Genomic DNA, 24774 nt, shown 5'->3' on the forward strand with positions numbered 1-24774 from the left:
TTGGTTTAAACTGTTATCCTTCTGTCTAAAATGCCTCAGAGGTGGTTTTGACTTCATTTCTCTCAACATCGATTAAGTTTTTTTTTTATCCATGACTATGATCTTAAATGTTCTTCCACTAAATTTCCAAAATATTTTTCCTGCTCTGACTGTAAATAATCATTTTCTACCACAACTAACCATCTACTTTCATCACATCTGACTGATGAAGAAAAATCTACCATTAAACTCTAAGGAAATATTGATGTTTTTATCTCAGATCCTCATGAACAGGACATCTTACAGCTGTAGACATGATGTGTCCTAATATTTATGTCCATATAGTTTATAAACATTAATATTTCCTCACCAAATTAACCAATGCAATGATATTCATCCCAAAATAAAACTATGTATTATAACTGTTGTATTGATCATTTCATTCTTGCTGCTTTTTATTCTACTTGAATGAAACAACTGTAACACACAATAACCTCCTTATGGAATTAATATAGTATTGTGATTATTATTTACCGTCAGAGCACGAAAAATATTTTAGAAATTTAGAGGTAGAACATTTAAAATCATAATCATGGATTAAAAAAAAACAAAAAAACAAAAGAAACAAAATCAATGTTGAGAGAAATGAGGTCAAAAGTCATTTTAGAAACATAGATAATTTAATCCAAACTAATCAATGTAATGATATTTATCCCATAATATAAAACTACATTATAACATTAGTCATTATTGTTTTGTATCCCAGACCCCTGTTCGAAAAGAAACACCTGAATTCAGCGTGTCCACATACTTTTGTCCATATGGTGGATAATAGACAAAACACAGATTTAACAATGTCAAACTCAAAATATATGTGAAGTTTATTTTTACGTTAAAGCAGGTTTGTTCAAATCATCGTCTGTTCCCATGTTTGACATTTTCACCAAACGTCAGCGTTCAACCCCGGTGTGTGCAGTTAAGAGGTGATAGATGAGAGATAAACCAAATGAACGTACCTTTTTCCTGTTCTTGGCCTGTTTCTGAGCAGCCTGTAATGACCAGAAAGAAGAACAGAGTCAGACTCAGCCTCAACACAGCGGCAGACTATGTTCCAAATGCCAAATTAAGACCGAACGGACCTTAAAGGTGTGTGTTGTGTGTGTGTGTGTGTGTGTGTGGGAGGACAGTGATGTTCCCGTCTGTCACATCTGACCACAGGCCTTCGCAACAACACCAATCAAAAGTTTCCTCTGCATGGATGTGACAGTAACGGGCCCGCAGACAAAATCAGCCTGGTGTTCACGGCTGCTGTGTCCAAATGTGTGTTCAGCCTCCGTTTGCCTCTGAACAGCTGATGTGACGAGTGGTTCACAACAAACCAGTGTGTTCGCCTTCATCAGCAGAGACGATAATAAAGACATCACTCCTCCAAAGAAAAGAAATGATATTTGTTCTGACGCGAGGAGGAGTTCCAATAGTAGAGATCAATATGTGATCGGGAACGATCAATGACTGACATCTGCCCTTAAAATAAAGGTTTATGAATATAGGAGGAGGCAGGGAGGGAGAAAAGGAGGGAGGGAGGAGTGAGGGAAGAAGGGAGGGAGGAAGAAAAGGAAGGAGGGAGAAGAGAAGGGAGGGAGAAAGGAAGAAAAGGAAGGAGGGAGGAAGGAGTGAGGGGAGAAGGGAGGGAGGAAGAAAAGGAAGGAGGGAGGAGAGAAGGGAGGGAGAAAGGAAGAAAAGGGAGGAGTGAGGAAGGAGTGAGTGGAAAAGGGAGGGAGGAGGGGGGAAGAAAAGGAGGAAGAGAGGAGAGAAGGGAGGAAGGAAGGAAGAAAAAGAGGGAGGGAGGGAGGGAGAGAGGAAGGAAGAAAAGGAAGGAGGGGGGAGAGAAGGGAGGGAGGAAGGAAGAAAAGGAGGGAGGAGTGAGGAAGGAGTGAGGGGAAAAGGGAGGGAGGAGGGATGAAGAAAAGGAGGAAGAGAGGAGAGAAGGGAGGGAGGGAGGAAGGAAGAAAAAGAGGGAGGGAGGAGGAAAAGGAGGGAGGGAGGAGTGAGGAAGGAGAGAGGGGAGAAGGGAGGGAGGAAGGAGTAGGGAGAGAGAAAAGGAGAAAGGGAGGAGTGAGGGGAGGGAGGGAGAGAAAAGGAGAAAGTGAGGAGTGAGGGGAGAAGGGAGGGAGGTTAGTTATGTGTTAGTTGTTAGTCATCTGTTTAAGTAAAGGTTAAATTCAGTAAATCGATAAAACCCTGATGCCAGCGTTGGTCCAGGAGGATCCACTGAAGAACCTGCATCTGTGATGAACCCACTGAACAGAACACACACAGAACCCAGAGCTGGTTCTAGTCTGTGCTGTTCTGGTTCTGGTCTGTGCTGTTGTGGTTCTAGTCTGTGCTGTTCTGGTTCTGGTCTGTGCTGTTGTGGTTCTGGTCTGTGCTGTTCTGGTCTGTTCTGTTGTGGTTCTAGTCTGTGCTGTTGTGGTTCTAGTCTGTGCTGTTGTGGTTCTGGTCTGTGCTGTTCTGGTTCTAGTCTGTGCTGTTCTGGTCTGTTCTGTTGTGGTTCTAGTCTGTGCTGTTGTGGTTCTGGTCTGTGCTGTTGTGGTTCCGGAGTGCTGCCGTCACCTCAGTGGATCCGAGCGCCACAGACAGCGGACCCTCCGCTCTGGGTTTTACGTAACCTCCAGTCAAGCGGAGGCTGATGTGTGCTGAGCTGGACCCGCGGCCGTCGCCTCGTTCAGGGACGGTGAAGTTACAGACGTGAACGCCCAGACGACCTCGGTTCTGTCACGGACGCCGTGTCTGAGCGCGCTCAGTTACTGCCGTCTCTGAACCGAGGAGCTCTAAGCTGAGCTTCCTCTGAAATGCTGCGTTCACTGACTGAACAAATCAAACTAATTAGAGATGAAGTTAATTACAAACGTTTTTCAGACCGAGTTTGTGTCTCGTTTTATCAGCAATTAACTAAAAAAACACAATTCATTTAAAATAGACAGACGTCCTTCTGGTTTTTGACAAACACTAAAGGCTTCAATGATGCTCTTTGTGTTTGATATAAAAGGCACTGATGAGAAATTTATTCAATCATGTATAATTTAAAACACACAGAGGGAATCTGAGAGAAATCTAACAGAACCTCCCTGTGACTCAGGCCTGTTTCTACTATTGTTAAAGTATCGCAGCTGTGTTCACATAGACCACAATCTGTTAAATAAATAAATAAATAAATAAATAAATAAATAAATAAATGGATAAGGGTGTAAGAAAATATCGGTTCCACGATATATCGCAATATTTCATTTCAAGATACCGTATCAATATTAAAAAATGTGTATTGATATTTTTAGGTATTTATTCAAATGCAGACATGGTGGAGGTTTATTTTTGTTTATATTTTTGGGAATTCTGCAAGCTCTTTTATTTCTACATTCACATGGATATTTTGCTCTGTTGTTTACATACAACAGTAGTTTTGTGATGCTGCAGGTCATACATGTAGTCTTTTTAGATTGATAACACTGATTTGTTAAATAATGGTTATTTCAATCATCCTAAAAGCACTTATTACTGACTGAGAGGAGCAGATGTTAGTCTTTCAAGAAATAATTTTTAAAAAAGATGCAAAACAAAAAAAATACCGCCTTGTTAACAGCACCATGATATATTAGGATATATCATATCGTGATCCTAGGACTGTGATTTGTATGGTACTGCCACATTCTTGCCAATACACAGCCCTATATATGAACCAAGATTCTAATAGTTTTGGATTTTTCATTATAGTTTAGTTTTATTTAGTTTTGACTTTTTTTTCTCTAATTCAGTTAGTTTTAATTCGATTTTAGAGCAGGTTAGCTAGTTTTTATTATTCTTCATTTTTTTCTAAATGCTGAGCTTTAGTTTAGTTTTAGTATTAATTTTAGTTTTGTCATATCTTTTCTCTTCTTCTCTGTCGTCGTATTCAAATAAATCCCAGACAGGACTCTGCTGCTTTCTCCCAACTTTAGTCTCCATGTTTCCAGGTAGAGTGGGGACCAGAAGACGACTGGAAACCACAAGTAATGAGAAGTGACGGACCGTTAAATACCATATGGTGCCAGCAGCTAAAATTGCTTGAGGGAAATAAATCAATTTCATATCAATCTGACATTGACAAAGACGAAAACGAAGGGAATTTGATCCATAATTTTTATACATTTTAGTTAGTTTTGTAAACACACAATATGGTTTCAGTTAGCTATCATTTTTTTCTTTTAATTATAGTTTTTATTCATTTCAGTTAACAAAAATGTTTTTACAATTCTACTTTTTGTCATTTCGTTAGTTTTCATTAATGATAATAACCTTGAAACACGTCGCATCTGATTATGACACATATCAGATTACTCCTAGTTATGGGATTTTTATGGTCATGTAAACGGGCTCAGTTTTGTGTTCTTTTAACCCCTGGTGTCCGCTCCGTCTGTATTCACCAGATAAACCACAGAACCCACTGGTCCAACACTCTGGTCCACAGCCGGACCCTGAACCTGACGCTCAGACCTGATGCGGTCTTCCTCACCCGGACTCGGCTCATGGCCTCCTGCGCCTGCTGCATCCGGGCGCTCTTGGACGGCGTCCTCTCCGACAGCAGGTGGGTGCAGCCCAGGTATGTCGCTGCAAAGATGATCCCGTCGATCAGGTCTTCAGGGTCACAGGGTCCTGGAACTGCACGATGAACCACGTACATGAAAACAGAGGCATCATTCGTCATTTTTAGACATTTACAACCATCCTCCTCAGATCAGGGTTCCTACAGGTTTCAAAAAGTTAGATTTAAGACCTTTTTAAGGCCTTTTAAGACCACTTAGAACAGAATCTACTGCCTATTTCACAGCCATACTAGCAAAAATTTGTGACTCCTACAATTTAGGAAAATATACTTATTTACTCCAATGCCTTGATTCCCATCGGTCAGAGTCATTAATCACCGGGGGCTGAAAAGTTAATGATAATTGGTTCCTAATTTTAATGTAAATATTCGAGTTGGCACGGGTGGAATTGTATCGACTAACAGCAGCTTTGACATTTACCAGACACATTTAAACACAACACAGCCAACAAGTTTATGGCAACGTAAGTTAAGACCTACCATATCAAATTTAATACATTTTAAAGAGTTTTTAAGGTTTAAAATACAGGCTTGTAAATTCAAGACTTTTGAAGACCCCGCGGAAACCCTGTAAAATACATACAAAAACGGTGCAAAAGCCAATAAATATGTAGTCTATATATGTGCATCAGAGAGCACAGTTACAATACAGCCAGAGCACACACATATATATATATACATATACACACACACATACATACATACATACATATACACACATATATATATATATATATATATATATATATATATATATATATATTTACACATACACACACACACACATATATATATACACACATACATATACATATATATATATATATATATATATATATATATATACACACACACACACACAAACCTTAACCCTTCGATGTCTGGGTGTTTGGACCCTCCACAAAATGACCCCTGTTACAATCGATGTGTTTTTAAGTCACTTTTGTTATTTTATTATGTTAAAAATAATCTTTTATATTATATTTAGGTCCAAAAAAGAATGATTTCATGTTTGACTTTTTTTTATTTTTCAACTTTTAACATTTTTAACTATTTAAAAAAAAATTATATTTTGAAAATTTGAGGAGTAAAATATCCTATATTATAAAAGGGAAGTGGACTGTGTGTATCTCAGGCGTCACACTAAATCTGTACAAAGCTGACTGCTTCAGTTTGGCATACTTATGAATTTTTGTTCAAGGAACAGACAGCTGAAAACAGCTAGTGGATCAGACCAATATTTCGGTAGCTATTAGTAATTTTTGAATTCAATAGACTTATAATTGTCCAGAATCACAGAATCATCATTGAAGTGGGTTACCTAGCAACAGATAAACAATAGGGCCACATTGCCATGGTGTCAAATTTCATGTGCAGAAACAGACATATCAGCTGAGAGGTTATTCAACTGAAATACCAGTGGAATTTACCAAGAAAGGAAAGAAAGTAAAGGAATGAACTGGATCAGAGGATCTAGAATCTGTGGTTCCTCATGGGCCAACGTACTAGAATATATTAAAGAATATATAGTATTTACGTAAAAAAATAAAAAACTGTATTTGCACTACATTAATTTATATATATATATATATATATACATAAACATATTTTTACAGACTGTATTCCTGCACATATCCGCTCACTGTATAAATACTTCAATTTGCACTTCCTGTATGAGGGCCGTTCAATAAGTTCATGGCCTCACCCAGAACAGAACAACACAGACTGATAATTTATATTTTATTTTTCAACATAATCTCCATTTACAGCAATGCACTTGGTCCATCGATGTTCAAGCATCACTATCCCATCACGAAAGAATGTAACATCCTGTATTATAACAACCAGTATTTCTGGGTGAGGCCATGAACTTATTGAATGGCCCTCGTACATATTACAATGTAAAACCCACTGTAAATAATATATACATAAACATATATTTTTAATAGACCAGACCCACACATCCACTCACTGTATAAAAACTCCAGTTTACACTCTGTACATATCACATAGTAAATCCACTGTAAATCTCAATCCATTGTTGTCTCTGTCTCTAGTGGACTGTTTGTCTCTATTGTGTCCAGGTCCACATGTTGTTCTGGGTTCATGTTGGAACTGTATGTCATGACCAATGTAAAAACCAAAGCCAAATTCCTTGTACGTGTTCACATACTTGGCCAATAAAGCTGATTCTGATTTAACAACAATAGAACAATGTCAACATCCACAGACTGAGCCAGTCCTTCAGATTATAGGGAAGATTATAATCAACACCAAGAGACTAAAAAAAAACATCTGGTCTGGAAAAAGTAATTTTTCAAAGTTAGATTATATTAAATTAGATTAGATTAGATTATCTGTAGAATGAATCAAAGGTTCAGGTGTAATTCCATTGTAAATGAATGTGTGTCATTTTGACCCACCTATGGACAGTTGGTGTGTTAATACAAAAACTACAATCATACAAAATCTATAAAAGGTAAATTAAAAATCTAAATGACATGACGTCAATAACATGTTTTTGAGCCACTCATACATCGAAGGGTTCAACAGATTGAAATCTGGAGGTTTTCCATGTCAGATTAGTGTGAATTACTCACCATCCACGAATGTTGGAAATGGAGGAAGAGATCTGCGAATCTGGAAAAAAAACAAACAAAAAAACCCAACATTTATTATTTCCAGTCACATACTGCAGATCTCTCGCAGCTCATTGAAATTCTGGAGGACTTTTCCTGCTGTCAGCGTTTCAGCAGCAGGCAGATAAACACCAGGTAAAAGATAAAGAGTTTAAGATTCAACCTGCTTCAGCCTCAGCGTTCCATTTACAGGCTGCAGATACTGACTAAAGGTTGGATATTCACAGGTTAAAGGGTTTGGACATACCACTGGTTTAGACACATGTAAACTTGGACTGCCCCTCAGATGATCAATACAACCATCAATAACAACAGGGAACGCAGATAAGTCTAAAAATAACTAAATCCACCTAAAGACGTCACTAATGCTCAACAAATCACCTTAATTAATACAGAGACACAGTGGAAACATTCCTGAGTGGTTGGAGGTTTTATGTGCTGCACTATACTTACAAATTACTTTGTTGTTGCCAGGCAACCAACTAAGTTTCCAGTAAGTTCTTGCACTAAAAATAGTCAAGAACCGTTGAGTACAACAAGAGGATATAAGAATAAAACAACAGAAGTGAACCAAACCCAGCAGAGACGAGACCTCTGGAGATAAAGGAGACAGTTGTGCATCATGAGATCATATGCAGCTGTTTTTTTCATCTATTCGTTCAATGAAAATACAATATTTAATGTAACATTAGGTTTTCAACAGGGAAACGACTGGCTGTTTCTAGTCCATCTGTGACAGAAAAAGGACGGTCACACTTCAAATCATGGACAGTTTTAGATCCAATCGTCAGTATTTCTTTTCATATTGGTAAAACTTTCAAATGATATAAGATGAAGAGCACATTACATTCAGCAGATTAGACGTTTCCTGTAATTAACTTCTAATGGAATGCATTCATATGCTGAACACTGAGATGGAAGTGATACAGGAGGAGCTCAGGTTCATCTGACAGAAGTCACTTTTCCATTGACCCTCAAATTGCATGAATATAACTTCAATAAAAATTTGTCTGATGGAAACATAACATGCCCGCCCTTGAAAACCCTTGGCCTTCAGTCCACTAGGGCTGTCTTGGCAAGAATCTGGCGATACGAGACAAATCACAACACTAGGATCTTGATACGATATATCACTATATATCATGATACTGTTAAAAAGGCAATTTTTTGTTTCTTTTTTAAAAATGATTATTTCCTGGAAGAATTGAATTACACCAGAAATATGCACAAATACTAAATTTGATCACTGTATTTGATCACAACAGGATCTAATGCTATATCACAAAATGTTCCTGTGTTAAAACTGAAATTATGTTTTACAGACATTACAGTTTAAGATCCTGTTCAGAACTAACATCAGAACATTATTTTTGTACAATCCTAACAAAGGAACTACCATCTGCCTCTCAGACAGTAAAAAGTGCTTTTAGGATGCTTCAATGAACCATTCTTTAATAAAAAAGTGTTAAATAATAATAAATAAGATAGACACAGTTAAAAAAAAAAAACACAAAACAAAAATGAACCTCCGCCATATTTGCATTTGACTAAATACCTAAAAATACTGATACAGTACTTCTTAATATTGATAAAGTATTGTGAAATGAAATATCACGATATATTGCAGAACCGATATTTTCTAACACCCCATCAGTCCACGCCAAAGTTTTTGCACATACAGATGGACGGACGACAAACTGTTGACAATTAGGGATGTCCCCTTTGCTAAGGTGGCTTTATCGCCCTTTTCTTGTCGTACCTTCTTTTCCTTCATGGAGCTGAAACCCTGAAGCCTCTTAAACCTCTATTTCTCCTCCTACTTCTTTACATTTACAGGTTTGAGTCAGAGAATCCACCAAACGGATTCTTTTTGGACTGTTTGGGTCAGTGCACCCACCTCCTGCACCGACGGCTGCTGTGGAGACTGTGGCTGAACTGGAACTGGAGCTGGAGCTGGAGCTGGAGCTGGAGGCTGATGATGCTGAGGTGGACGCTGTTGGTGCTGAGTGGGCGGGGCATGTCCGTACGGCTGCGGCTGAGCGTACGTCTGCTTGGAGGCCTCCCTCTGCTTCACCTGGTGGCCCTGGTGGGGCTGAGGGTGGGGGTGATGCTTGTGCTGAGGCGGCTGTTGGTGAAACGCTCTGGATGACTCAGCTCTGGTCGGACTGACGATTTCCCGAACTGGAGCCGATGAGTAACGGGACGGAGACTCGGATGCCGACTGTGATGGCGACTGAGGCAAGGACTGAGAGGAAGAGATGACAAACGATAAGAGATAAGTTCAGTCTGCAGACCCGCTGACACCTTCCACAGACAACATGATTCAGGATCTGGGCTTAAATCCAACCGACACAAAGTGAAATTAAAGCAGAGGTCGTAAATCTCATTTTAAAACTTCCTGGACGTAACAAAATCAATTTCATTATCATTTCATGCTGAGCAAATATAAAAAAGGTAGCTTCAAGAAACAGATCAACACTTCAGAAAATACACTAAGTACAAAGAGACTGATTGTTAGTTTGAGTCAGTTTTTGCAGTGAAATGTTGTTTCTTGCAAATATAAACACATTTCCTACAGTATTCCTATTCCTCACACCTTCAAACACAATTAACCCTTAAAGACCCAAACATCCTCCTTAAACCAAAACCATCTACTGATCTAAACTGTTTAATACCTGTTGATCCACTAATTCTATCAATACATGTAAAAAATTGATGTAAAATACAGTTATTCATATTTTCATGGTAGTAGTAGTTAGAAGTAGTAGTTTATTCAGTCGTTAATTACTTTAAACAAAAAACAACATATCCATTGTTCCATATACAATGCGACTGAAAGGGTTTAGGCTGAAATTCAGACTTATTTTGCCGAACCCTATTTACAATTAACACAATGTTTCCACAAACAAAAAAGTTTCAATGTAATCATTGCTAAATATACAACAGAAGAGAATACATATTTAATTTAATTCATGTAAATCATGCCCTTATCTCAACTACCAGTATTGGACGTTCAGAGGCTCCGTAGTTACCATGGAAACAATATCATCTTCTACAACATTGATTCGCCAGTAAAACCCATGGAGCTGGATCAATGACAGTGGTTGTATACACACCCTAACCCCTAACATGAAAAAAATAAGCAAAAAAAAAAAGACTAAAATTAAGTAAAAACAGAATAAAATAAGCAGCAAAATTAACAAAAACGGCCAAATTGATCAATACAACGAACAAAAGTGAATAATAAATTTAAAACAAGTGTTGAGAGAACGCAAACTTCCGCCAAGCACTCTGAACAGTGTGCATGTGTGGATCGACTATTTCTTTTTAAATTCAACAGTTTCAAGGTTGTTCCATACAGCAGAAAAAGTTGAAGCTTGGTACCAGTCATGTGTATGTCAAATTATATTCAATTCACATCAATATTTGTTGAGTTATAATGAAAAATGTGTGGTAAATGGGATTTTGAATGTTAAATGTAAATGTCCACAGAGTCCACATTCCACAGTGGATGTGGACAATTTTGTGCCAGATACAAGATATTTTTCTAAGCTACGGGTGGATCAAATTGGAGGATAATCGGAGTCGTTTTGAATTTTTTATGAATTTTCGAAAATTACTCAATGGTGAGAGATAGGAAAATTGTAGATTTTGTGACCTTGCTGTGACCTTGAACTTTGGCCTACTTGGCCCAAAATTTAATGGGTTGGTCCCAGGGCCTAGGCCTATCTGTGGGTACAATTTGGTAAAGGTGGTTGTGATAGTTTTCCCGTAAAGTTGCTAACAAACAAACACGCAAACAAACAAACACACAAAGCAGAGTGATCACAATACTTCCTGGCAGAGGTGATAAAAATAAGGAGTAGCATGAACAAAACGAGGTAAAAACTCACCAAAACTAAAAAACTAAAAAAGTCCCCAGACCCGTTAGAAAAAAAACAACTGAAATGAACGTGTCCACATACTTTTGTCCATATGTGTAAGAGCTAATTATGCTATGAAGCTAACGATATTATAACTCTATATCGACATTTGGTTACAATGTAATGAGCATTTCGCGACAAGTTACCACGGTAACTCCTAAATAAAGGGAAAAAGAAACGCTGCCTCCTAAGTGTTCATGACTTTTCGTATGTTCCAAACACGTACCTGTGCAGTTGCCGTCTGCGGCGGGTAGCCGTCCTCGGTGGGGCTGACCTCCTGCCTCATCACCCAGATGGGCTCCATGGGCTGGTCAGGGGTGTAGGGCGACCGCACTGTCTTGGTCTTCACCTCCTCGATGGCCTCCTTGATACCTTTGATGGCGAGGCTGATGGCGTCTCCAGAGCCTTTCGTAGCCCCGTCCTCCCCGGCGCTCCGGTCATCGGGGGCCTCTCCTGAGCTGCTCTGCCCAGACGAGGGGCTCTTCGCTGGGACTTCCGCACGTCGGGACGCCTGCTTACGACTTTTGGGGATGGGGCTACAGTCTGGACCGGCCCCCTCTCCGTCGGACTGGCCATCGTAGTGGTGCAGCCGGCAGCCAATAGAGTGATCAGGGGGTAAAGGATGCGAACCTCTGTCTCTGCTATGCCTTGGGGCATGATGAGAGTTGGGAGCCCCTTTTGGTACGTTCTCCACTTTAGGTCCAGAGCTCCAGCCGGACTGTCTGCGAGGTTCTCTCTCAGGATACGAGGTCTTCAGCGGCTCAGGGAATGAGTTCGGGTGCATTTTGGCTCCGGGTAAGACTTTTGGTGGGATTCGCTATAAAAGTCTGCATAGGTTTTCGGATAAGATTCGGAGCGAGACGCGGGTTCGTAGCAGTCCTCCTCATCCTCGTCCTCGTCTTCTTCGGGTAGCATGTCATTGTCGGGCGGAGGACTTGTACTCATGTCCTCGCTGAAGTGATCGAGTTGGGGGAAATGTGGACCGTCCGGTGACGACGGTGGAGTCGGGGAGTGCAGTGGCGGTGGACTGTGCAGAGGTCCGTCCATGCTCAGGGACGCCACGCTCTCTGTGTCCGAGCAGAGGTCGGTGATTTCGCTTTCCTGAGCCGCGCTGTTCTCCACCATGTCGTCGGTCGCCTCCTCCTCCTGATCCTCCTCCACCTGCTCTGCTCCATCACCTACTGTCTCCGTGGCATGTCCGTCCTCCTCCGGCTGCTCTGGTCTTTCAGTGTTCTTTCCTTCCTCCTCCTCCTCCTCCTCCTGCGTCGGTTGTTCTTGCTCTTGCTGGGCTTCATGTTTGGGTTGGGGCTCCTCATCGTCGGGTGGAGTATCAAGTGAGACAACAGCGACCGGAGTCTGGGCTTCGTCCGTCGTAGTATCCTCTGGTGAGCTTTGCTGCACCTCTGCCTGTCTCTCCGAGGACTCCTCCACCTCTCTGATCGGCTGCCTCGGTCGATGACCTCTGACCCTAGGGTTGGGGTCACCATGACGACGGTAGCGAGCAACACCAGGGCGCGGGTGGACGGGTCGTGGCTCGGCGGGGTCTCGACTTTCAGCCCCCTGAGCCTGGCTTTGTCCCGATGGAGGTCGCCGGCGGTGACGCTGAGGTCCACGTCCCGTCGGCGCGTGGTGATGATGATGATGGTGGTGGTGAGGAATAGGCGGATGATGGTGGTGATGGTGGTGGTTCATTTCTCCGTCCTGGTTGAGCATCTGACATGGTCTCCATGAGCGTCGGACGGGTTCAGTGGGCGTGGTCCCGTTGGGCTGCCTGCTCCGCTGGGGCGCGGGCGTCGGCCGGTGCTCCTCGCCTGGTTCTGCCGTCGCCTCCCCTTCGTACTTGTGGCTCATGGCTCAGCTCGTTTCAGCTTCAGAGATTTCAGAACATGTTCTTCATGTCACTGTGGAGATCCCACATTCATGGAACAACCTAGAAGAACCAGAGAATCAGAGGTTAGACCACAGTCAAACTCAACACAAACTGAAAACTAATGCTATATCACGATTTTTTTTCTAATTCTCCTTGTTTCTAAAGGAACTACTATCTGCCTCTCAGACAGTAAAAAGTGATTTTAGGACACTTCAAATAAGCATTATTTAATAAAATAGTGTTAAATAATAATAAATAAGGTATAAACAATAAAGAAAAACAAAAAACAAAAATGAACCTCCGCCATATCTGCATTTGAATAAATACCTAAAAATATCGATATAGTACTTTTTAATATCAGTACAGTATTGTGAAATGAAATATTGCGATATATTGCAGAACCGATATTCTCCAACACCCCTTGTTTTGAATGTCTGGAGTCGCCAGAAATGTGTGTTGTTAAAATGGGGTCACGAGCCAAAAAAGGTTGGAAACCACTGATTTAAATATATTGATGTTGATATTGCTGTTTTTATCTCAAATCCTCATGAACAGGACATTGTACACCTGTAGACATGATGTGTCCCGATATTTATGTCCATACAGTTTATAAACATCAATAATTCCTCAGTGAGATGTGAAGACAGCAGATTGTTTTTGTGTGAAGTCACAGCCTGAAGACTGTTGTTCTTTCATGCATCAGTAGGGGTGTAAGGAAATATCAGTTGTGCAATATATTGCGATGTTTCATTTCAAAATACTGTATTGATATTAAAAAGTACTGTATCGATATGTTTAGGGATTTATTTAAAGGGAGATATTATGGAGGTTCACTTTTGTTTTTCTTTTTTGTTTGTTACCTCCGCCAAGGAGGTTATGTTTTTGCCGGTGTTGGTTTGTCTGTCTGTCTGTCCATGTGTAACTCAAAAACTTAGGGACAGATTTGGATGAAAATTTCAGGAAATGTTGATACTGGCACAAGGAACAAATGATCAAATTTTGGTGGTGATTGGGGGGGGGGGGGGGGGGGGGGGTGCACTGATCTGCTTTGGCGGAGGTCTGCACTCTCAAAGTGCTTTTCTAGTATTTTATTTATTATTCTTTAACACCCTTTTATCACATAATGTTAGTTCCTTTGTTGGGATTGAACTAAAATAGTGTTCTGATGTTAGTTCTGAACTAATAGAATATGAACATTTGAACAGGATCTTAAACTGTAAAACAAAATTTAAGTTTTGATACAGAAAAATTTTGTGATATAGCATTAGATCCTGTTGTGGTCAAATAAAAATGTGTTCAGTATTTCTGCAGATTTCTGGTGTAATTCAATTCTTCAAGGAAATAATCATTTAAAAAAAAGAAACAAACAAAAAAATTGCCTTTAACAGTATCATGATATATCGTGATATATCATATCGTTATCCTAGTATTGTGATTTGTATTGTATCGCCAGATTCTTGCCGATATACAGCCCTACGCATCAGTGCAGACTTACAAAATGGCAACAGGAAAAAAAAAAAAAGGAAGGAATGAAGATGAAGATGAAGATGAAGATGAGAACCATGGTGAGCAACAGCAGCTCGACTCCACGGGAACTGAACTTGGAATTGTATTAATAGAAGGATTAGAAGCAGATTATCAGCAGGAAAACATTATTACAACAGCATCAGTCAAAGTTCAAACAGCAGAGAACAACATGGAAGTCTAAGGGAATATGATCCTCCACGTGATTCAAATTCAACCGAATGACAGTGATTTGAGTTCATTATGTAACGACTGAACGGCCGACGTACGGAACGAGGAGGGAACGCCCCGTCTTGATACTGCTAATAGCAAAACCTTAATCCTCTGGGATACATCTGGATGTGCGGAACACTTTAATCTCCTTCGCATTCATTCAACCAGCAGCAGATGGTAAAGGACTGGAGGAGTAGGAAGGGGGGGGGGGGGCTGGGATAAGGAGGGCTGTCTCTGGTATCAGATCAGAGCTGACAGAGTTGGACGGATCCGACCGCCGTGTGAATAATAAACGCCCTCTGTGAGTGTTTTGATATTTATTGGATATGACGAGGCTATCGGGGGATCCATCACTTATCTGCACACTGTGTCCGAGGTCAACGAGCTGAGAAAGGACGCCGGGACCCCATCATACTGGAGGGTCAGGACCGATAAAACCCAGCCGACCCGCAAAACGACACTAAATCTGATCTAAAGGAGGGAAAAGATTCGTGAGTTCATGACGTCTGACCGGATGTGAAAGCTTAAAAGCATTTCCAGTTAACACTTAGTTATTCTGTACGTTCCACTGACACGGAGGACATGAATGATTTATGTGACCTTGATACTAAATAAGCACCAATGAACACATGAAATGTTTAAGTTTTGTCCTTAAGAAACCTTCATATCGCAGCACAAACAAAACCATCATATCCACATACATGAACATATGACCTTGACAGCTGACATTACCCACAGCTGTTCAGAGTCAGTCACATATTAGCAGAGGTGGGAAGTAACTAAGTAGAAGTAGATTCTTTAGGTATATGTACTTTACTTGAGTATTAATTTTTCTGGCAACTTTTTACTTTTACTCCCTACATTTTTGCATAAATATCTGTACTTTTTCCTCCTTACATTCTCAGAACAGGCTCATTACTTTTTCAAACTACACTGATGTGACAGTTTGTAAAATATGACGCTTCAGATGGAAAATCAGTGGAGGAGAAAACAAGCACAGGCTGTGACCAGGGTCAGCACCAAAGTCCAGTACAGGGTCAGTACTAGAGTCCAGTACAGGGTCAGTACCAGAGTCCAGTACAGGGTCAGTACCAGTCCTGCACAGGGGGGTATGTACCAGAGTCCTGCACAGGGGAGTCAGAACCAGAGTCCTGCACACAGGGGTCAGAACCAGAGTCCTGCACAGGGGAGTCAGAACCAGAGTCCTGCACAGAGGGGTCAGAACCAGAGTCCTGCACAGGGTCAGTACCAGACACCAATATAGGGTCAGTACCGGAGTCCTGCACAGGGCCAGTACCAGAGTCCTGCACAGGTTCAGTACCAGAGTCCTGCACAGGGGGGTCAGTACCCTTTGGCGGGCCGGATTTGTCCCCTGGGCTGCATGTTTGACACCTGTGCTTTAGAGTCTGAATCAGTTGGACCCACTGAAGACACGGGAGACAAAGGTTAATGTCCTGCCTCATGTCGATCCTGTAATCTGAAACCAAACTGTCATGGTGTGAACAGACACAGACTCAACAGGAGCTAAGCAGACTCCCAGGGAGAGTAATGTCCCTCTGGGTGGGTGGGTGGGGGGGTCGAGGGGTTTACCCGGGTCACATATGGCGCTCAGAGCTGTGAACAGAGCACTGCTGCCCCATCTGTCAAACTACAGTGAAAGCAGCAGGATGAAGGATTTACAGCCCATTAAGGTGGTGATCATATATGGACACACAAACACACAATAACACAACACACTCTATACCAGTGGTTCTCATCTGGTCTGGCTTCAGGACCCGCTACCATCCCTCAAAGCTGTGACCCAAAAAGTTTAACTTCTCAAATTTATGTCATAAAAGTTGGTGTGTTTTGAACCGGAGATAATCCAGAATGTGACAGAATGAAAACAGAGTTTGAAATTAATAAATGCATATATCTATGCAAAATACATGTAAATACAAAGTTAATATTTTCTGTATGTTGTAAATCCTACTATATAATGTGCGTTCTGTGTCTGTCCGATGTCCGCTCGATATCCGCTTGATGTGTGATCGATGTTGCAGCACAGGAGGGCGTTTGTACGGATTTTCCTCAGCCTTCACCGGCCCGATCACCACCAAACTCGCCAAATTAATAGAAACATTACCTGACTACCTACTAGGCACACTTTTATGCCTGTATTCAAATGTTGGGAGGTATGCTGGGCAATTTTAACAGGGTCCCACCTCACCACAGACCGGGTCCCAGCTAACCTCGGAACGGATCCGACCTCACCACGTACAGGGCCCCAGCTCACCTGGGACCAGGTCCCAGCTCACCTGGGACCAGGTCCCAGCTCACCTGGGACCAAGTCCAAGCTCACCACAGACCTTCACTCGCCCCGAACGCCACCAAACTTGCCAAATGAATAGAAACATTACCTGACTACCTACTACACACAATTTTACGTCCGTATTCAAATGTTGTGGGGTATGCTGGGCGATTTTAGCCTCTCATGCTATCATACAATGGCACCACAAGTACAGTGCTGCTAGTATTGTAAATAAATGTATACGATATTGATAATTGAAAAAAAAAAAAAAGTTTAATTTGATATTTACTTTTGTTGTCCATCCTCCTGAGTATTTTTTTCAAATCACTATATCGCAGGGTTAAAAAAAAATTGCAGTGTCAGTTTTTTCCAATATTGTGCAGCCCTACGTAATGTCATGTTTTTCCATTAAATCACAAATGTGATGATTTGGTTATTATCTTGACATGTCAGTAGAAGTCATTCCATAAACAGTCAGTTTTTTCCAAAATCGTGCAGCTCTAATGAGTATCTACATGTGGGACTATTACCATCTTAGCAGCAGCTTTACTTGGTGAGCTCTTCAAACACAGATCTGCTTGTTAGCTTGTCCCACTGCAGTATTGGCAGCGTCCTCACACACCAGCTGTAGCCCACAGTCCTGAAGTGTGTCCAGAGCCATTAGGGCCCAGCTGCCACCTCTCACACTTATCTACGGCTCCTACTGTCTGCTAAACACCTCCTACCAACACCGTTTACTGCCCTGTCCTTCACACAGCTCCACAGTTCACACCACAGCCCAAACAACCAGACACAGGAGAAGCTTCAGTCACCCACAACATTTAACAACTCTGTGGTGTTAAAATTAAGAGATGTCATAAAGAAAAACAGTCTCCTGTGTCCCTGTACGTTAGCGTCTGTTCTATGTGGATCAGAACCAGTTGAATGTGTGAGGTTGTCAGGTTCTGTTCTATGTTCCAGTCCTGTGATCTGGATGCACATCAATCTCACAATAGAAATGGGCGGGACTTTCACTGGAGGAGAACTCAACTCATCCAATCACAGTCCATACATGACGTCTATCAGTGATCAATAGGAACTAGACTGATATCTGGAACCATTTACATGTTCTAAACCATCAACATATGGACCAGTAGAAGGAAAGGTTTCCACGGTTGTGGAACCACCTCCCTGCCTTGGTCCGGGAGGCAGACACCCTCTGTATGTTTAAGAGTAGGTTAAAAACGTTCCTTTTTGATGAATCCTATAGTTAGGGCGGCTCAGGCTGCTCTTAGTTCTGCTGCCATAGGCTCAGACTGATGGAGACTCATCTGGATACACTGAGCTCTGCTCTGATACGCCTCCTCTATGACCTTTTCTCTCCTAATTTTCTCTTCTATTTATGCCCCAGTGAATACATGTTACTGATTTGACTTCTTCCCCGGAGACTCTGTGCTTTATCACCTCACAGGTTGTCCCTGGATCATCACAGGTTTTCCCTGGATCATCTCTGGACCTGCTGCTGTGGTCCTGCCTCTCTCCTGCCTTCATCATCATCACTCACTTATCCATATAGTTATGATAGTGTTTATTATATAGTTATAGTAATATATCCACTGTTAGTACTTGTATTTGTAGTAGTAGTATATCCGATGTTAGTACTTTTATTTGTAGTAGTAGTATATTCACTAGTAGTACTTGTATTTGTAGTAGTAATATTAACAGTCATGGACCTTTGTTCTGGTTCCTAGTAATTATACTAACTCCAGCTGATCTACTTTTGACAGTTCTAGTTCAGTTTTCTGTGCATCAGCTGCATCCATGTGTCTCCCCCTACTCCCCCCCCTTCTCCACCAGTCTCTCTCTCCTCCAGGACTCTGGGTCTGCTCCAGGTTTCTGCTGTTAAAGGTAGTTTTCCTTCCACCGTCACCAGTCACAAGTGTTTGCTCCTGGAGGATTCTGTTGGGTTTCTGTAAATTGGCTTCAGAGTCTGGTCTTGACCAACTCTATATGTAAAGTGTCATGAGATAACTTTTGTTATGATTTGGCGCTATATGAATAAAATTTGATTGATAAACTTGATTGATTGAAAGGAACATTTTTAATTTCAAATCATCCGTCAAAAAATCTAAATTTCTAAAAACTCTAAACAAACTTTGTAGACATTGTCCCAAGAAAGATGCAGAAAAAATTTGAAATGAATCCGACCAGTAGTTGTGGGAGAAGAAAATTGTTGAAATACAGACATTGGTGACCTTGAGTTTGACCCTTCAAAGTCACTGAAGGTCAAAGGTCATGGACCCAAATGAAAGTCCATATATATAACTTCCTATCAGTGATCAATAGGAACTATATTGATATCTGGAACCATTTACATGTTATAAACCATCAAAATATGGATCATTAGAAGGAAAGGAACATTTCGAATACTTCTGAAATTTGTCAAAAAAAATTTAAATTTCTGAAAACTGAACAAACTTTGTAGACATTATCCCAAGGAATATACAAAACCTTTTTTGTGAATCTGACAGGTAGTTTCATTAGAGAGGATGTTTGAAGGAATTACTAACAAAGATGACGATGCCTTCACAGTAGCTCATGTCCGATCGGATAAAAAGTACAACCTTCTCATATACAATCATCATAATAGAAAGTTTGCATCAGAGAATTCCTCCGCTGTACTGACATGACTGAGCATCTTGGTTGTCAACACAATGACACATGGGCTCGTCACTGTTGGAACTGACGTGTTCACTGACATTTACTTCTGAGGGAAAAACTAAAGACTTTGAGCATATTATGTTACATGTGTGTTCTAGGTTGGTTAGCAATCAAATCTGAATGATGAAAGTGAAAGTTTAATAAATTAACTAAGGTTCAAAATCATGAAAAAAAAAAATCCATTATCGTCTGAAAGGATGGGGGTGAATATGGTGAAGAGTGAAACAAACCAGTGATACCGATGTGGACACAGGAGCACAAACTGTAGCGTAGCCACCTAAAAGTAAGCCATTTCCTACACTAGATATACTTTTCCATTAAATATTGCTACCTGAAACTGAAGCTTTATGTCTTTTAAGTCACCAGATGAGGAGTAATTCTACTTAATGTATTGAAACCAAGGTTATTATCATTACCTAAAACTAATGAAATGACGAAAATTAGAATTGAAAAAAACATTTTTAACTGAAATAAATAAAAACTATAATTCAAAGAAAAAAAAAAGATAACTGAAACTGTATTGTGTGCTTATAAAACTAACTAAAACGTATAAAAATTATGGCTAAAATTCCCTTCGTTTTCGTCTTTGTCAATGTCGGACTGATATGAAATCGATTTATTTCGCTCTAGCAATTTTAGCTAGCGGCACCATATGACACTTCACGATCTGTCACTTCTCGTCACTTGTGGTTTCCAGTCGTCTTCTGGTCCCCACTCTACCTGGAAACATGGAGACTAAAGTTCGGAGAAAGCAGCAGAGTCCTGGCTGGGATTTATTTGAATACAACGGCAAAGAAGAGAAAAGATATGACAAAACTAAAACTACACTAAAACTAAGCATTTAGAAGAAAATAAAAAACTAATAAAAACTAGTAAACCTGCTCTAAAAATGAATTAAAATGAACTGAATTGAAGAAAAAAAAAGTAAAAACTAAATAAAACTAAACTATAATGAAAAATCCAAAACTATTATAACCTTGATTGAAACATAGCCTAAAAGTATAATGCAGTGTTTAAATTAAAGATTCTTTGGGGATATGACATTGATTTATTGTTATTCACATTCACAGGCCGATGTATCAGAATGCATGTGACCACTAGAGAGAGTAATGAGTCACGCTGCTGGTCTCGCACGGTGAGAAAAACTAACACAGGCTGAGTTGAAGAAGCGGAATGATTAAAAGGAACTTTCACAGTCAAAGAAAAGAAGTGATAAAAATAGAAGCTGCTGTTTCCAGCTCTGAATGAAATGTCAGCGTTTCTTCTACACGGGTCAGTTTGATTCTGAGGCTTATGAAGGTACTACATTGACCCGCGGGGATCCACAGGTTCTAGATGTGGTAGTTTTTATGCTGTTGTGTATTCGTGCATGCTGTAGCGCATTTGTCCAGCAGTCACCACCAAAGAGTACAGGCCATAGCAACGTGATTGTAAGGCTACTGTATTTGAAAATTACTAATATCACCCAAAATACTGGTCCTATCAACTTACCGTTTTCACTAGTCTGTTCCTGGACCAAAAATTCATAAGTATGATAAACTGCAGCGGTCAGCTCTGTACGGATTTTGTGTGAATCCCTGGACACACACACACACACACAGAGGCCACTTGGCTTTTATAATTTAGATAAAGTTATTACAGCATGTTCTTATCTTTGTTAAGTCGCCGTTTGTTGATCCACAGTTCAGACTAAACTGTGACAGTTCTGACCTCGTTTGTTGGATTCAAACAGATCTTTAGTTCAGTTATTGACAACACAAACCGAACAGAAAACAGAGGTGACGTGTGGTTTTACTGTGGCTGTTTTCAGTCTAAAAACAGAGCTAAGCTAACATGTAGCTAATAATGTAAACTACCAAATTAAAATCACTGACTTGTTATGGAAATTTGGTGAAGAAACAACCATCTGACAACAACTTAAAACAGTTAAAATATTGTAAATACAGCTTCTATTTAAAATTATGTGTTTTTATTTCTTAGAGCTGGGGTGTCCAATCCTGGTCCTCGAGAGCTGCTGACCTGCATGTTTTAGAAGTATTCCTCTTCCAACACACCTAATTCAAACGATCAGCCTATCATCAAGCTCTGCAGAAGCCTGATAATGACCGTCAGGTGGACTGAAAAAGGGAAACATCTAAAACATGCAGGATAGTAGATCTGGAGGACCAGGGTTGAACACGCCTGTCTTAGACGTCAGTGTTTTTTGTTTGCTCTCTTGCTGCTGTCCCTGTCTACAGCTCTACATATTTGTCAAATAGCTGTACAGTCATTTATTCTTCCATTTATGCGAGTGAACATTCGCCATCACTGTGCATCAGAATAACCCACTGAGTGGGCCCACTGATGCTAATGTATTCTGCTTTTATAACATTACAGTGTTGTAGGAGTTGTTGCTAAATGTGATTCTAATGCATCGGAGAACCACCATTTCTCTGCAGTGATGAAAAACAGCTCAACAGTCTGACCAGACAATTTAATACTGCATAGTTCACTGTCTGTTCATACATTTTCAACAGCTCTTCACTGTATAGTCTTTTTTTCACTGTATAGTCTTTAAGGATGGCTCAAGAAATGTTCTGAACCAGATGAAATGGAACAAACGGGGCAAATTTTCACATATCAGCAGCTTAAACTCATTTACTTTCAGGTTCCACATTCAGCCCAATTTGATCTCCAGTGGATCAGACCAGTAAAATTATAACAGAATAACCTAAAAGGGTGAGGAGCTCAGAGTAGAGCCGCTGTTCCTCCACATACAGAGGGGTCAGCTGAGGTGGCTCAGGCATCTGTTTCAGATGCCTCCTGGACGCCTCCCTGGGGAGGTGTTCCGGGCATGTCCCACCAGGAGGAGGCCTCAGGGAAGACCTAGGACACACTGGAGAGACTATGTCTGTGGGCTGGCCTGGGAACACCTCAGGGTCCCCCCAGAAGAGCAACAGGAGGGTCTGGGGTAAGGGAAGTCTGGGCATCCCTGCTAAGACTGTTGCCTCCGCGAACCGGCCCCAGATCAGAGGTAGAAGATGGATGGACGGACGGATGGATCATATTCTATAAATAATGACAACTCCAAATTTACCTCTTGGTTTTAGTACAAAAAAACCATTAAATTAAGAAAATATTAACATTTACAAACTATCCAAACAAACAAACAAAAAAAGTGAATAGCCTGAAAAACATTAAATTTCTTAAGAAAAATAAGTGCAATTTTAACGATATTATACCTCAATTTATCATTTCTACATGTGCATTACAGATCAGATCTACAAAGACAAAATATTTAATAACAGACAGAATATTGTTAAAATTACACTTAATTTACTTCAGACATTTCAGGTTGTTCATATTTTTTCAGGTTATTCACATTTTATTGTTAAAGGATAGTTTGTTAATGTAAATATTCTCATAATTTAAGGTTTTTTTTTTTGCTCTACAACAGAGAAAATTTCAAGCTGTCATTATTTATGTTATTATTCTGTTATTTTACTTGAGAATATATTGTATTGTATGTGGAACCTGAACTAAAACCAGTTCGACACCCCCTTTATTTCCCCCCCAGGCCAGATTGGACCCTTTGGAGGGCCAGTTTTGGCCCACAGGCCGCATGTTTGACACCCCTGTGCTAAAACAAGTAAATAGATAAACTGCTGCTGCTTTTCTCTAAATGATTTATCATTTACGAGCACTGTTGATGAAAAGCCTTGTCCCTCCCTGTTAAAAACAAGGCTCTGGTGTGTATCTGTGCTCATCCTCTCAGCATCATCTGACTCAGTGTATGATTCATCATCTCACACACACACATCACACAATGACAGTCACGCTCCGACATCCAGCATATGCTCCATGTTGGGATTTTCTTACATTGTGTTTACATGTAGACTACAGACATGACTCTGGAGGATGGATTAAAAACATGATCAAGTGCCCAGCTGGCTTTTATTTTGAAGGCCGGCTTCTAAAATCTCCCCCCAATGGCCTCCGATTCTTTTATTTTGTTAAAAGGACACAACTAAGCTCTTACTTTTGGGATTTGGGCTCACAATCAATTAGAGATCAGTCCTGTATTATTGCTATTTTTAATGCGATTATGAAACCAGGGCGCAGTTCCCGACTAAACATCGTGTTATTGTACAACATGCATCCTGACATTTTCCATCAGCTGTTTCACTGAATCTACGCCTGGGACCCGTTTATAAAGATGTGTTTCTATAAGATCCTGACCGAGCAGCAGACTGTCACCTGTCTAAAAGCCTCCGGTGGATCTGGCTTTAATCTCCGCAGGTGTCAGATCCGCCATCGGCTGGACGAACCTGCCCACATCCGACCGGGAGCTTCCATTCCCTCCGCCCTGAGCCCGGTTCCCCCCCTCCGCCGATCGGTCCGGACGTGTCCCGGTGTGTGTTTTACCTGCCTGTCAGTGCAGAAGAGGCCCGGCTCCGGCTGCTAAACACCACATCCTCATCCCTTCCTGTCCGTGCCCGCTGCTGTGCTCCTTCGCTCGGCTCAGCTCAGCTCGGCTCGGCCTGTCCCTCCAGTCCTGACAACTTGGTCGGATTAAAGCGGAGAGCTCAGCCCCTCCTCCTGCATCGTGACATCAGAGCGGATTAGCCATGCACAAAGCGCCTTTACAAACACTGCTGATGGATGCTGCCGGTGGTGGTGCTGGTGGTGCACACGCACACAAACACGGATCCGACACGAGTGGAGCCCCAGCCCGGTCCCACCTACTCCATCTCCACCTCCATCAGGCTGCTGCGGCCCCTTCACTGCCCCAAACCGACCACGGCGTCGCTGTCCGGAGCCGGCGGTCTTTAATAGTCTCATCAAGATTTACCTGGAGAACACACCTGTAAAAGCACAAACCCAGTCATGGCAGTGACAGTGCAGTGAACAAAAACAATAAAGATGTACATTTTACACACTTTTACCGTCTCTATTAGCATAATAGCTAGGCTAAATAATTGGCTAGCTAGTGGTATTCACAGCTAGCCCAAAATAAA

At 41.1% G+C, this 24774-nt stretch overlaps 1 protein-coding gene across 1 annotated transcript in view; it reads right to left on the bottom strand.

Annotated features, from left to right (window-relative positions):
• The window catches only part of LOC115429306 (amyloid-beta A4 precursor protein-binding family A member 1-like), a 37770-nt gene extending 13436 nt beyond the window's left edge, over window positions 1-24334 (bottom strand). The window contains 7 exon segments of the mRNA XM_030148633.1: window positions 996-1028; window positions 4529-4674; window positions 7219-7258; window positions 9155-9502; window positions 11407-11966; window positions 11969-13110; window positions 24182-24334. Of these exon segments, the coding sequence (XP_030004493.1) occupies window positions 996-1028; window positions 4529-4674; window positions 7219-7258; window positions 9155-9502; window positions 11407-11966; window positions 11969-13031 (2190 nt within the window). The 5' untranslated portion in view covers window positions 13032-13110; window positions 24182-24334.
• Between the last annotated feature and the right edge of the window lie 440 nt (window positions 24335-24774).

This window comes from Sphaeramia orbicularis, chromosome 12 (assembly GCF_902148855.1).
Source record: "Sphaeramia orbicularis chromosome 12, fSphaOr1.1, whole genome shotgun sequence".
Classification (NCBI taxonomy): domain Eukaryota; kingdom Metazoa; phylum Chordata; class Actinopteri; order Kurtiformes; family Apogonidae; genus Sphaeramia; species Sphaeramia orbicularis.